General features: G+C 37.4%; 1 protein-coding gene across 1 annotated transcript; it reads right to left on the bottom strand.

Annotated features, from left to right (window-relative positions):
* Positions 1-1844: 1844 nt before the first annotated feature.
* LOC126094914 (40S ribosomal protein S15) lies at positions 1845-14323 on the bottom strand. Its single transcript, XM_049909558.1, has 4 exons — positions 14189-14323; positions 13897-13982; positions 8547-8781; positions 1845-2001 (listed from the first exon to the last, which is right to left on the bottom strand). Exons 1-4 carry the CDS (start codon positions 14195-14197, stop codon positions 1888-1890), a joined length of 444 nt encoding a protein of 147 aa, XP_049765515.1. The 5' UTR covers positions 14198-14323; the 3' UTR covers positions 1845-1887.
* Between the last annotated feature and the right edge of the window lie 915 nt (positions 14324-15238).

Below are 15238 nucleotides of genomic sequence, written 5' to 3'. Positions count from 1 at the left end.
TGTTGACAGATGTGAAAATTACCGAACTATCAGTTTAATAAGCCACAGCTGCAAAATACTAACGCGAATTCTTTACAGACGAATGCAAAAAGTAGTAGAAGCCGACCTCGGGGAAGATCAGTTTGGATTCTGTAGAAATACTGGAACACGTGAGGCAATACTGACCTTACGACTTATCTTAGAAGAAAGATTAAGGAAAGGCAAACTACGTTTCTAGCATTTGTAGACTTAGAGAAAGCTTTTGACAATGTTGACTGGAATACTCTCTTTCAAATTCTAAAGGAGGCAGGGGTAAAATACAGGGAGCGAAAGGCTATTTACAATTTGTACAGAAACCAGATGGCAGTTATAAGAGTCGAGGGACATGAAAGGGAAGCAGTGGTTGGGAAGGGAGTGAGACAGGGTTGTAGCCTATCCCTGATGTTATTCAATCTGTATATTGAGCAAGCAGTATAGGAAACAAAAGAAAAATTCGGGGTAGGTATTAAAATCCATGGAGAAGAAATAAAAACGTTGAGGTTCGCCGATGACATTGTAATTCTTTCAGAGACAGCAAAGGACTTGGAAGAGCAGTTGAACGGAATGGATGGTGTCTTGAAGGGAGGATATAAGATGAACATCAACAAAAACAAAACGAGAATAGTGGAATGTAGTCGAATTAAGTCGGGTGATGTTGAGGGTATTAGATTAGGAAATGAGACACTTAAAAAGTAGTAAAGGAGTTTTGCTATTTGGGGAGCAAAATAACTGATGATGGTCGAAGTAGAGAGGATATAAAATGTACACTGGCAATGGCAAGGAAAGCGTTTCTGAAGAAGAGAAATTTGTTAACACCGAGTATAGATTTAAGTGTCAGGAATTCATTTCTGAAAGTATTTGTATGGAGTGTAGCCATGTATGGAAGTGAAACATGGACGATAAATAGTTTGGACAAGAAGAGAATAGAAGCTTTCGAAATGTGGTGCTACAGAAGAATGCTGAAGATTAGATGGGTAGATCACATAAGTAATGAGGAAGTATTGAATAGGATTGGGGAGAAGAGAAGTTTGTGGCACAACTTGACCAGAAGAAGGGATCGGTTGGTAGGACATGTTCTGAGGCATCAAGGGATCACCAATTTAGTATTGGAGGGCAGCGTGGAGGGTAAAAATCGTAGGGGGAGACCAAGAGATGAATACACTAAGCAGATTCAGAAGGATGTAGGTTGCAGTAGGTACTGGGAGATGAAGAAGCTTGCACAAGATAGAGTAGCATGGAGAGCTGCATCAAACCAGTCTCAGGACTGAAGACCACAACAACAACAACATAAAGTGCAAAAATATGAAGTGGTACCCTAACATAACTTTTACAGCTTAAAATGTTATTTCCCATCCACATTTTATACTTATTTTGGAAGTTTTACCAACTCAGCAACAGTCGACTTACAACAGATGGATCTATATTTTGAAGACTAAGATTTACTACAAATTTTCACACACACACACACACACACACACACACACACACACACACACACACACACAAAGTGCTGCTGTTAAAAACATTTGTGTGTAAAACTTGCAAGTCACTTGATATCCAAGTTTACATATTTTCAGTGTCAAGCATTTTAAAAATAAAATAAACTGAAACAATCTCCCTTCACATAGTAGTGACATTTGCCGTATCATCAGTGCCCTCATAGTCCAGAAGTAAAGTTAACATCATATACATCAAATTAATGGTGATTACTAGGACAAAAAATTAGAACACTCAAAACCAGTCCTTTATCATTCTCTAAATTTCACAAGTCATAAAAAGAGCATTTAGAGCTGTGGAAATTTATGTTTGGTAATGTAACAAATAAAAACTCAAAAACATACTTTATTCCTTTTTATTTACTATTTTTATTTACTTAAGAGGAATGAATCTTGAACTGTGAGTGGCACCAATTCCAGGACGTCCATGTTTAACTGGTTTGTATGTGACACTGAATTCACCAAGGTAGTGTCCAATCATTTCAGGCTGCAAATAAAGAATGATTTACTTGTATCTGAAGCTGCTTAACTTAATATTTAAAATAAAACTAAACCAAAATTCTTCCACAGTATCTTCAAGTGCTCACTACTGCACCAATATAAATTTACTATGCAACTAATTATGATTCAGAGCAATGGTTGTCATTTCTGGTCCCTACCACCCACTGGTGGGCGTACCAACTACCAAGTGGGTGGCAGGAGTTTAAAAACATTTTCATTAGCTTTTCACGAAATTCTGAGAACTTATTTGGTAAGTAACTAATATTACGTGCTTTAATTTGCTGCAACTCTGGCGTACAAATTTTATAAAATAAGTAACTTCCCTACTTCATAAATCACAATTGCTGTGGTACTGGTGGGCAGTAGAGAGGAAATGTTGACTACCCCTGATTCAGAGTATGAAACTGTTAAAAACACTTATCAAAAACACACTTAAAAGAAAAAACTAAAAATTACTTATACGGTACACAAATAATTTTTGAATGGGAATAATACGTAAAGCTCCAACAAGAATGTAAATTATGGCATTCTATGTCATACCAACAATGTTACAATAAAGCCTCTTCATTTGCACAAGTGAGCATCCATAACTACCAGCAACACCAGAACATTTATGGAACACTAAACCACCTTTCACCATAGTAGTAATATGGAAAAAGTCACGGGAACACTCAAAATGATTTGATTTCAATAATTTGATGTTAGTATCAGAGTAGAAACTTGCTGATCAAAGTACAGAGGCAAATCATATTCCAGGTCATTTCACAGAGAGACAATAGAGCTCACCAGTCCGTACATACTGCAGGGGAGCATGACTGACAACATGTTCTAAACAGTAGTTACCAGACAGAAAACCCCACCCAGTAATGGAATTGCATTTATGTCTAGCTTCGAATGATTATAATATATGGACTGCATTGATTGGTTGGTTGCTTGCTTGCTTGGAGAAATATCAAATGTACAGGATGAACGTGACTACTATGTGGGCATGGCTGGTGATCTGTCATATCCTAAAAAGCAGTATGGATTGCCCTAAGTGGTAAACTACAGCCTCGCTCATGTCAAATGATGAAACATTCAGTGTTGGCAGCAATATGAAGGGCAGGACAATTGCTTGGGTAATCTGAAAAAAAGATTCAACCAGAGTGTACAGATGCGTACTCCATTTGATAAACCTAAATTTGCAGTCCGAACATATCGGAGTTCGGCACCATGTGGATCTCCAGGAGTTATCAAAAACAATCTTTGCTACATTATACATATGGTGACTGCCAGGTCTTCCTTCTGTGATGAAGTGTTTATCAAGTAGGTAATTAACAATTCACAGCAGACAGGCAAGGGGTCGTCTAAATAGATGAAACAACATTTGGGAAAAGGAAACACAGCAATGGACATAAAATCACCGGACAGTGGGTGTTTGATGGAATTACGAGAAGATCAACTAGTCTTCCTCCTTACTATGGGAGAAAGGTCTAAACAGGTCTTGACATCAATAACCAAAGAAAGAACCTCCCTGTCATACAACACTAGGCACTGAAAGTTTTCAACACTTCACTTCACTTCACTTCACTTCATAGATCTATCAGTTCATTCTATAACACACAACACATCATGCAGAGGCTGCCGAGATGCCATCCAACGATACGACAAAAAGACTGAGCACTTCACTGCTTACATAGCTGAGAATCTGTTCCGCAGAGAACACTGCACAAAAGAAATATAACATAACTTTTCACTGAGGCAGGCAAACTGGAGACAAACAGTTCCCTCCCTGATGTAGGCATAACTTGCAACAAAATATAAAGGAATTCAAAGCATTTGCTTTTCTCACCATTCAAGAATGAGAAGACATGGCTTCTCTTTGTAATGCACTGTTAGAAATTTACTATTGCTAATTTTAAACCTGCAACATATTCAATGTTGTGGGTGTTCAATTCCATCTTTGAGATTATTAATATTTTTGGTGTGCACTCAATTCTTGGGAGTCAGCATGACAAAGTAGTGATGGTTCTGTTACATCATGTGTACTGTATTGCAATTGGCTGATAGAAGCCAACTGAGGTGAGTTTTAACAACTGAAAGGAAACAATTCAGTCAGTTGTTGGATACAAATGATTCACTTAGTTTAGTGTATAGATTGAATTATTCATTAATTCTTAGTGCATGCAGTCTGTAGTGGCAACCAAGTGAAAACTTAAAAAGCTCTACTGTTTTTGCACACTGAATTATTTTTTCCTTCTTTCAAAGTTAAACAAGTCTACTTTTTCTGTCGGTTTACAATGTTTTAGCTGACTAGGCTACCATTGCATTCCCCTGAGTGAAAAAAGTCTAGTGCCCATACCCACATTGGGTAGTCCTACTCCAGGGTATGTAAAGACATCAAAGGAGTAAGCACAGTTAGCATTATTCATTTTATTGTGTGCAAAACATTAATTCTTTTTCTCACTGCCGAAAAATGTATCATATATATTTTTGTGTTGTTCCAGATGCTATTAACACCTAACAAATTAAGCTGATGACTGTTACTGATACAAGTTGAGCATGAAAGTTTGAAGTCATCCTCTCATGGGACATGGGAATTTATGTTGACAAGGAGTCGGGGGATCTCTCCCTCTCTCAAAAAAAAAAAAGATTTCAGGTACAATCTGTTATAATAAAATGACAGAAAATTAAGTATCTATAGTTAAAAGCTTTCCATCTGACACTTTTGATGTCATAACACGTGAGCTACAGAAGTACACAATTTCATTGGTATGGCACAACTACCTATCAAAAGCATGGCAGTACAATTTTTTGTAGTTAAATATCAAATGACATATATACAACCTTTACACAGTGTATACCTTGTAACTGATGCACTGCTGCAATGTTGAAGCCATAGCATAGTTGAAAGTGAAGCTAACTATAAAGAAAAAGGGTGTAGTTTTGCATCTAGCTACCTTCAAATTTATTTCACGTTTTGTTTTCCTACAGATCCTGGGTCTCTCTTGTTACAGGGTTTATAAATAGGGAAAGTTTTCTCCTGGATCTCCTGCTCAAACATACATTTTTTGCTTGATGAAAATGCACAGGTTCTCAGTTGAAAATACACTTTTTCCGTGTTAAATGACAAAATACTTTCCCTTGGAGGTGTAAAACTTACAAATCCTTCAAATGGTAAAAGTATTATATACCAGTACAGAACTTCCCAGCACTTTTTTTGCTCACATTACGTGATTCACCAGATAATGACTGCAGATACCCAGAGCACAGGACTTGTTATAGTCAGTGAATAGCAACATCACTAACGTAGTGCAAACACACTAACAGGAAAGTTAATGGTTTATGGTTTAAATTAATACATATTTATTACAGATACAAGAAAATTTAAGCTCTCTCCTATAACACCGGTAAAAAAAAATTCCAACGGTGCAGACAGGTGAGTCCAAGAGCGCATCTTAAATTGTGGCAGCTGAATATTTGACTCGCCCAATTACAAATTTTACTGCTGTGCACCAAACATTTCATGGGTTACGTGGCTGAATAAATGTTCTAACAAACACTTCAATTTCTCCACAGAAAAACCAATGACGTGAAATTGCTCAGGAATTCACCTCTCACTTTAAGAATAGTTATAGCACAATTTGTAATCTATGAAGGAACTAAAATTAATATGAAAACTAACCTTGAAGTTTGGTCTTTTTAGCACATTATCCTTTAAGATGTATCAAACACAAATATGACAGTTTTAAATAATGGCATAAATGGGCAGGCTTCTGGGCCCAAAACTATTCTAAGTGGCTGGCCCTCAGAGCGCCAAGTTTTGAATGAGATACAAATGCTCCGTAATTTACGAAATTAATTGCACATTCACACAAGTTAACATAATTCATCTTGCGTAAAAGGAAAGTAACTCTTACAGCAACGCTTTTCCCATCACCAATCGCAATAATATCCAGCAATCTGGTACAAATGTGAACAGCTGTGACATTGCACTCATCAAAAGCATTTTGTTGTTTCGAAGTATTGCACTGTCTTCGTCCTATAGCCTTTGACATTTTGTCATCGGCAGACACTTAAAATGCACTGTGTTTATTTGTTGTTGTAAATGGCGCATTTTCTTTGCAACTACCATTTTATATGGGTGTTATTTCCTTGTTTATGTTTTCTTTTGCAGTATTATTCTACAGTAGTGGGCCAAAATAAAAGTCTTCATTAGAGTATCAGTTCTTAACCGTCAAATTACAAAAATTTAACTGGAAACTAAAACAATGAAAAATTCCCAGAATTCGAAGGTTTATCCCAGATTAAAAATCCTGGGTTTCTCCTAGATTTCCCAGGGTGTATACATCCTGTATTAATTTGACAAAAGTATTATCTGCAATAATTGATGTTATTTGTTATGAATGTATTTGCTGCAATTCTTGTTGTGTAGGTTAACAGCTGGAATGTTTCCTCGATGGCTGTAAATGTTAACATGACTGCCAGTCAAGTCAGAAGGTAAACAAGTTATACAATGGTAGTTTTTGCTATTGTGAAACTATGAAATATCTGTATAACTATATCTTATTAGCACTTGACAGTCTGCAGGGGGGCTCACTGTGGCTCTCCATTTGATCAGCTAGTCGAATCATGCGATATCCAGATCTGTGGGACATTTAGATGTGACATTGGCCTGCTGGCGAACGTGGGCACACGTGTACTCGCCAAGGTTTCGGTCAAACTAGCATGACCACAAGGGAGAATCATTGCATTGTGCACCAAGCACATTGCAACCTCTTCACACCTGTACCTGGCATCTGAGAACAGGTAATGGTCTCTCTGCAAGGTTTTGTTGCCCTGTACCATTGTTCAGAGTCAAGTGGCAAACTGACTAGGGAATTACAGTCCCATGCAATGGCTGCTGTAGCCACAACACAAGCAGGTGTCTTTGGAGTAGTGTTGTGACCTGGAAGCACAGACTGCTCATTAATGGCACTGCCTGTGAAGAACTGCAGTTCTGCACTACAAAGGGTGGCATACTTCCAGTACTCTGGAAAGGCACAGTGTAGTTACTTTCGGTAACAAGCTGTGGAGACAAACTGTTGTTAAGATTACCCAGAGTCAGTATCCAGCTTCTCAAGAACCTGTTACAACAGTAATAGGCCAACATTGCCGTATTTAATACATTTTTGCTTCTTGTATACTTATAATTCTGAGTATCTGGGTTTGATATTGTGAATGTGTTCTCAAAAAGGTGATTTAGAATTATAAGTTGTTAAGACAACATGCCAGGAAGTGTGGTGATATGAGACCCTATATTACCCCAAACATGGTATCCCTAACTCCACATTTTCAAAAACAAAAAACTGAATAATTACCAAATTAGGTATTTTCAATAGTATATTTTCCTGCTGATCAGTTCAAAATCTGCAGTCCTTAAAAAAAGTGCTAATGAGATTCCACTGTACTTCATAGTTGACTGTAGTTTGGGAATGGAAGAAAAACATGGCTGGATGAAAAGAGAGCCTCCTAACACATTGAAAAGAGATCCTCACAAATCATTCATTCAAGATGATATACAGTATCCCCAACGATGATTCATTTTTGAAACCGTATCAAAGACAACTCAACAAAGTTAACAAACAATCACAAAAATGTCTATTTACAACAACTGACAATATATGCTTAAAAAGGAAGCAATTACTGCATCTGACAAAGTTTATCTAATGTGCTTTCTATACACATCACAACATTTACTGAATGACAATTATCAGTAACTGGTGCAACCCAGTGTGGTTAATGTTACAGAGCTTCAATTAATTTAAATAAAGAAGTAACTATTCATTAACACAAATGTACAAAGCCAACTAAAATGCCATATTTAATGTCACAAGCATGAAAATTTCATATTTATGTAAATAATTACATATATTTTGAAAATATTTAATTTTTAGAAATCTACTACCCCCCCATGAATTAAGATATGTAAATACGCAACTCTTAGTCATGATTCATATATAACCGAAAAGACTGAAGAAATATGCAAGCAAAATCACTCAAACCCAGAGACTGAGGGAAAACACTGATGTAACTGTTAAAAGACTTGTGCCTGTAAGTTGATCACATTAAATGAAACCACTCAACCACTCACTAAAGTAAGTGGAAACATTCACATAGCTAACATGGCTCCAAGTATTAGTTTCATTTGTCTGAAGAACAGATTGAACAAAACAGCAATCAATTGGTGAATCAGTCATTGAAGCCTCCTCAAAAATGAAAAATTCTCATTTTGTTTGTATGTGAAGCAATGCCATTATATGAATCCAAGAGACAGCTATCATACAAACAACCAGATAATATACTTTGCCACATTTCTTAAGTTAAATAATATCAACCAAAGATACAGATGATAAAAAAAACCAAAACAGAAACTTGTCGAGAAAGTAGGCCTACTGTTTACAATGAATTCTACCATGTTAACTGTGAAGGATACAAAACACTATACATTAATGAATCCCACACCAAACACACAGTAGATAGTTCTCTTTAAGATATGGTTTCATCTCTTACCTTCACCTCCACTTGGTTGAAGGTCTTTCCATTGTAAACTCCAACAATACTTCCTACCATCTCTGGCACAATTATCATATTACGAAGATGTGTCTTGACAATTTCTGGCTTTTCATTTGGTGGTGCTTCTTTCTTGGCTTTACGAAGCTTATTGACGAGAGCTAAAGGTTTGCGCTTCAGACCTCTTGAAAACCTACGCCGAGCTCTAGCATGGAAAAGCTCCATAAGCTGATCCCTGCAGGAAAAATAAAAATGCAACACCAATGGTTGTTAAGTTCAAATGATTCATATCAATATGGTATAATATGAGATTAATTTTAAAGTCTGGACCCTAAATTTCTAAAATGTGACCTAATAAACACTACTTTCAATGTCTCAGCAAATTTCTTACTTCAATACTCAAGTTTGCTTTTCCCCCTTCCAAATATGCAAATGGGGCTTTTTAATACATTTAAGTCTTGTTCAGTAATCTTACACTCCAAATTAGACATTTCCTCCACATTCATCCAACACCTGCCATTGTTGTAGCTTTGCAGAACAGTAAACACCATATGTTGACATGTGGATTGTAGGTTGTTGCCTGGGGTAATATGGTTTTTTGACAATAGAGGGAAAGTAATACGATTCCATGGCAGTTGAAGTCTAGACCAGGGCCAGCGGCAGTCGTCGTGACTAGATACTACCAACAGGTTGGCAATGCGTCAGTTCACATGCCCAATGGGATGATTCTCTGGCACAACCAACGAAAGGTGAGAAGAGGGTCTATGTATTTTTAGAACCAAAATTGGAACCATTGTCTTGTTTGCTGTTTAAGTTTTGCAAGAAATATTTTGTGATTATGGCAGTGGGTGCCATAAAGTGAACTGATTTAAGTGATTTTGTTCTGCATGGCAACTCCCATTGGTCCATGTCTCATGAATTAATTGCGGACACACGAAAATGTATCAAATATGGTGTGAAATGACCATACAACCAATCTGCACAAGAATAATGAGTAAGGGGATCAATGTTTATTAACAAACATCAACCCACTTACTAAGCCTTTTATTGCAGATTGAATGCGTAGCAACATAGAGCAGATTAATATTTCACTGCTCTTAAATATATCAAGGGTTGCAACACTGTCCTTGTTTTGCAGCAATAGTACAGTTTAAATAGCTGCAAGCTAAACAAAAAGCAATAAAATTTACAATCATCTTTTACAGAAATGTTTTACCCTTTCTTCTGAACAAATTGCTAAAAAACACATCTGCCTGCTGCTCTCTCACTATGTGTAAAACGAACAGTGGACACACCTTTCATTCCCATTGTACCCCACAACAGGTGCAGATTACATTCCTGCACAAAACATCTAAGTATGCCACTAGTCCTGTTCTAGACTTTTACTTTCCATACAGTGGTGGACTATCCTAATAAGGGATATCTGAAATCACAGAAATAATGAAAAATGGAATACGAGATGTGAAAGCACTTGCTTGGTTCAGCCAAAAATAGAGGGGCTCCACGAGAAAATGGGAGATATTTTCAAAAGTTTATATGAAGATAGGCCTAATTTTATAGCCTGCACCAAGTGCATCGATTGATGGAAAAATAAACTGTAAGCTATTGTAGGAAAATTGTTTTAATGTTGTCCGAAAGCACTGCAATCACAAACATCTAACACAATTACATGATTTTGACAAGGTTGTTGTCAGGGATCCATGTTTAAAAGGCATATGAACAGTGACTATATCATAGAAAGTTCTTACGAGTATTTAAGAGAATATTTGCTTCACACATAGCACTTCATCGCTGCAATTAATTTTAGAAGAAATTAGTTATAAACATGCTAAAGCAATATTCCTGAGAAACATGCATAAATTAGGAGAAAAAACTAGTTTAGTGGTTTATTCCTTTGATGAATCAAGGGAGAATCAGAATCATTCCAGGAACATCGGCTGGAAATCTAGTGATGGTACAGATTATTTTAATTTCCAACAGGAAAATGTTTTTGGATAAATATTTTGCAGGCTTGCTCTTTGTTCCATAGAGAAACCTTGCATTAAACCTTAAGAAAAACAGAAGTGACTATCTTTTGCAAATGAATGCTATCATTCAAGTAGTGGTTCTGAACAATTATTGCCACACCTTGCTTCGAAGCCCGTCATTGTAATGGACGAAGAGTTATCCTGCTGCTACAGAGAAATACCAAGTACAAACATCAGGCAACTGCTCAAGCTTTTTTTAAGTACAGATCATTAATTTAAATAAAAACCCGCACAGGAAATGTATGAGCTTTGCTTTCTTGAACCTTACCACTGTTAGTACAACTGAATTAATCTGAGCACACAGGTTGGAGGACATGGAGACAAAACAACATCTACCCTTCTGAATGAGCATTGTGTCATGCTAAATAGCTTAAGGAAGGATTGACAGGTAAGTGAGTATGGATGTAAGCCTCATAATTATGATAATTTTACAATTAGATAGTCCATACAAAGACTCATAACAGAAATTGTGGTTTCATGAAGTCAATTACTGAAGGGAAGAAGATTGGGTTTAATGTCTCATCGACATCGAGCTTATTAAGAGACTGAGCAAAAGCTCTGATTGTGGCAAGGATGAGGAAGGAAATCTGCCATAACCTTTGCAAGGAACCATCACGGCATTTTCCTGGAGTGATTTAGGGAAATCACAGGAAACCTAAATCTGGGTGGTCAGACTAGTTTGAACCATCACACTTCCAAATGCAAGTCCTGAGTGCTAACCACTGTGCCACCTCTCTTGGTCATAGACTGGAGCAGAGAGAAGTAGTACAACAGAGACATTTAGACAGGCACAAGGAAAGACTGCCACAAACAATTCTGAAGTAGAAAAACACACAGCAAAACTCTCACACAAAAGATCACTATCTCTGGATGCTGTGGCCGGTCTGTCAATGTTGTTAGTTCATCCTGGAATTTCCACTGATTGTAGTAATAGCTCTTATTTTTTAAAACTCATGTTTGAAAATGTTGTTCTTTTGCTAGAATGTCATTTGCACAAATAGTACACAAGAACTTCCTTGCCTTTATTGAATGGGAGTTTGCATCCTAAGTAGGGTACTTCCTGCCACTGTAGCACAACATACCATACAAAAACACCAAGTTTTGGAGAAATCTTCAACACACAGTACAACTGAAACTACATTTTCGGAATATGCACATATAAATACGACATTCACCAAATATGGCAAGTCAGCTTCCAAAACACTGAAATTAAAATGGTAGCTGCTCAATATGCTGCTGTCAGCCAATCACTGCAAGCACATGACTTGTTATCTCAGTCAACCCCATCACCAAATCAGATCTCAGTAGCAAATTTTCTTTGAGGGAACGCGCACACACACACCACAAAAAACATGCAGCATGAATAAAATTGTGATGGATATCATCTTAAAACAATATACAAACTATGTTCTATGTTCTCACAAGCAAGTCCTGAGTGCTAACCACTGTGCCACCTCTCTTGGTCATAGACTGGAGCAGAGACAAGTAGTACAACAGAGACATTTAGTCAGACAGGCACAAGGAAAGACTGCCACAAACACAATTCTGAAGTAGAAAAACACACAGCAAAACTCTCACACAAAAAATCACTATCTCTGGATGCTGTGGCCGGTCTGCATATTGCATATCTTTAATGATGAGGAGCCTGGAGCACCAGTTTCCCTAAAAGGCAACAAATTGTAATCACTAATCATGTCTGCAGCACTCTACGAAGGAACTATTGCACCAATTCCACTGAGAGAGAAGTTTACCAGCCTCAATGTAAAAGTGATGCAATACTTCTTTCGGGCATGTACTCAGCTAAGTAACCTACGAAATATTTGGACTGACATCAGAGGATGGCACCTCTCAGAATCTCAAATCTCTCCATCTCTTGGACCTACAGAGTTCACAACTACAGTTCAGTCTTAGGCACTGAAAATTTTATTACATAAAATGTTGCATGACTTGAAGTAGTCGTTAATGATGGTTGTCCCACAGAATATCTTTTCTTCAATCATAAATTCAATGGGTCAAGAAAGCACTTTTCTGCCCCTCACCAAGTTCCACCAACATCCAATGTCTGAAGATTTTTATGGCCCATGCCTTGTTTCCTTTTCACAAATATCGACCCGATGGGCAGGGTAAGCTGAGGATGCTGTGGTGTATGGGAAGGTGTCCTTTACAGTGACTAGGTAAAATGACTTCAGACAAAATTTGTATTTGTTAAGATGAATGACAGCTTGCTCCGAATGTTGAAAAACTAAAGTTAATGCCGATATGGATCAGCAGGCAGTTAACTGTTGATAGGGGGTGTCATTCGATCAGTTTTAGTATAAAATAACTTATTGCCCAAGTCAAGACTTAAGAAATGCAGTGCCTTTAAAGGACTGTATTTACAATCACTTGATCTATGCCTTTATGAAACACCTAAGAATCCTCTAAATGTTTCATATCAATATTTGACAATACTTCATTTCTCACGTTTGCTCATTAACCTGAAAAAGTGTAGTAAATGCTTTATTTCTTTCAATTTAAACATGTCTAATTAAACCCAGGGACCAGATGTCATTAAGTGGCTAAACAGGCAATGCCATCAAAAATACACTGTACCCATCATAGAAATGTAAGAAGGCAGCAGCTTATTTCAAGCAATGAAGTCACTAAGTAAGAGACATAACCTATACAACTACCTATTCTTGGGAAGAAATGCCAGCATCAACCATGGAAAAAACTTGGTGCAAACTTATCAAACATGAATGAAAATAAAAGGGCAACATTAAAACAAACGAGTAATGAGAATCTAGGTGAAACCACACGTACAATTGATGAAAGTGAAGACAGACACTCCAACGACGTCTTGGAATTTGCAAACTATACAACTGGGCATTGAGCAAAGTGAAGTGAGTGGATCAATACAGTTGATTGTTACACAACGGAAGAAGATTAACTTACGACCACATTAGAAATAACTAATACCACGAAAAGCCTGCATAGTAATTCAACACAAAGTTGATAGTATGAATAACTACAGACGAGGAAGAAACTATTCAGGTTACAGACACACTTTTGTTACAAAACAACCATCTTGGAGCGCATTTACTGTATAATTTCGGCTGGTGAATAAATATCTCTAAGTTTTGAACGGAGGTACTTTGTTGGTCACAACAACACTACAAACTCCACTTGCCGTGACAGGACTATTAATATCAATAACGCTTCAAAATGGAAAACTTTTAGACAGCATGCCTGGCAATAAAGGCGGCAGTTCTACACTTCCAAGATATACTGAACGCAAGAGAAAAAGAAATAGAAGAAACAAAAGCATTCGTTCAGGAACTTACATAGTCATGTCCAATAACTGATCTAGATCCACCCCACGGAAAGTAAATTTCCGGAAGGTCCTCTTCTTCTTCTGGGTTTCCTCTACCTGCAAAACGGAGACAACCACATTTCAAAAATTTACATATTAGAGGATAAAGAACATTATGGTTTGTAGCACCTCTACACCTAACATCACGTTCAATTTACTAGTTACGCAGATTCGTCCACATCAAAGTAAAACTATTGCAATCATTGATAACACGACATTCATCACAATTCATTAAGATTGCATTAATTTAGACAGATTTTTACCTCCGCCATGATATTGCTAAGTCCTCAACGCCACACTACAGCACACACAGGAACTCGAAGGGGAACTTCCGCTTTACAACTGAGGCATGTTGTTTCCCAAAGTTCGAGGAAAGCAAAGACATTTCGTTTCTCAGCAATTGCCAATTACAAGCATTTAAAACTTGCATCTTAAAACCCTCGCGACAATTTTTCGGGGCCAATGGCAATAACGTACTGCGGTCTATTGGGAGACTTTTACTTCCAGAACTTTCAATGTGGAGTCACCTGAAATTCCCATTTTTGAGTTCTTTATAAGGTCTAACGAAAGAGAGATACATAATTTTTTCTTTTTTCTGAAAATGATTACTGGCACGGAAATGAGCACGTTTAGATTCGATTAAATACACTTTTCGTTTACTAGATAGACAGTGAGAAGATCATGAATGATTAACAAAACGTCATTTCAATAGATTATGATCCCAAATTCTTAAGGACCGTCCACACGCAACGATCTGTCTGCGCAAATGTCTGCGCACATCACATGTGCGCAGACAGATCGTTGCGTGTGGACAGAAGATTTGCACCAAACTGAGGTGTGTGCAAACCTGGAAGTTGGAGTTGGAGGTTTGAGCGAAACCTCTCAAATCTGTGGGTTCAAACCACATCCGCGCAGACAAACTGGAGCGTGTGGACAGGAGATCGACGCAAATCTGGCGCGAAACAGCTGTTTGCTCAGTCTAGTGTTTGTATTTCTGTGCATAGGGCATTAAAATGACTGATACTCGTCAGTGTTCTCGAGAGTTTGTAAGTGAATTCATTGAAATACATAAAAACCACCCATGTTTGTGGAAGATTAAAAGTAAAGAATATAGTGACCCGAGACAAAAAGACAACAGCATACAATGCTCTAATTGAAAAATTGCGGGCAGTTGACGCCTCGGCAAACAGAGAAACGGTAATAAAAAAAATTGGTTGCGAACTGGTGAAATTATTTGCAGATGGATGTCGAAACTTATAATTATCTCTTAAAGCTTGTAACCCCACATATTATGAGAAAAAAATACTTGTATG

Source organism: Schistocerca cancellata, chromosome 8, assembly GCF_023864275.1.
Source record: "Schistocerca cancellata isolate TAMUIC-IGC-003103 chromosome 8, iqSchCanc2.1, whole genome shotgun sequence".
Classification (NCBI taxonomy): Eukaryota; Metazoa; Arthropoda; class Insecta; order Orthoptera; family Acrididae; genus Schistocerca; species Schistocerca cancellata.
This window is presented reverse-complemented; position numbering and strand designations above follow the sequence as displayed.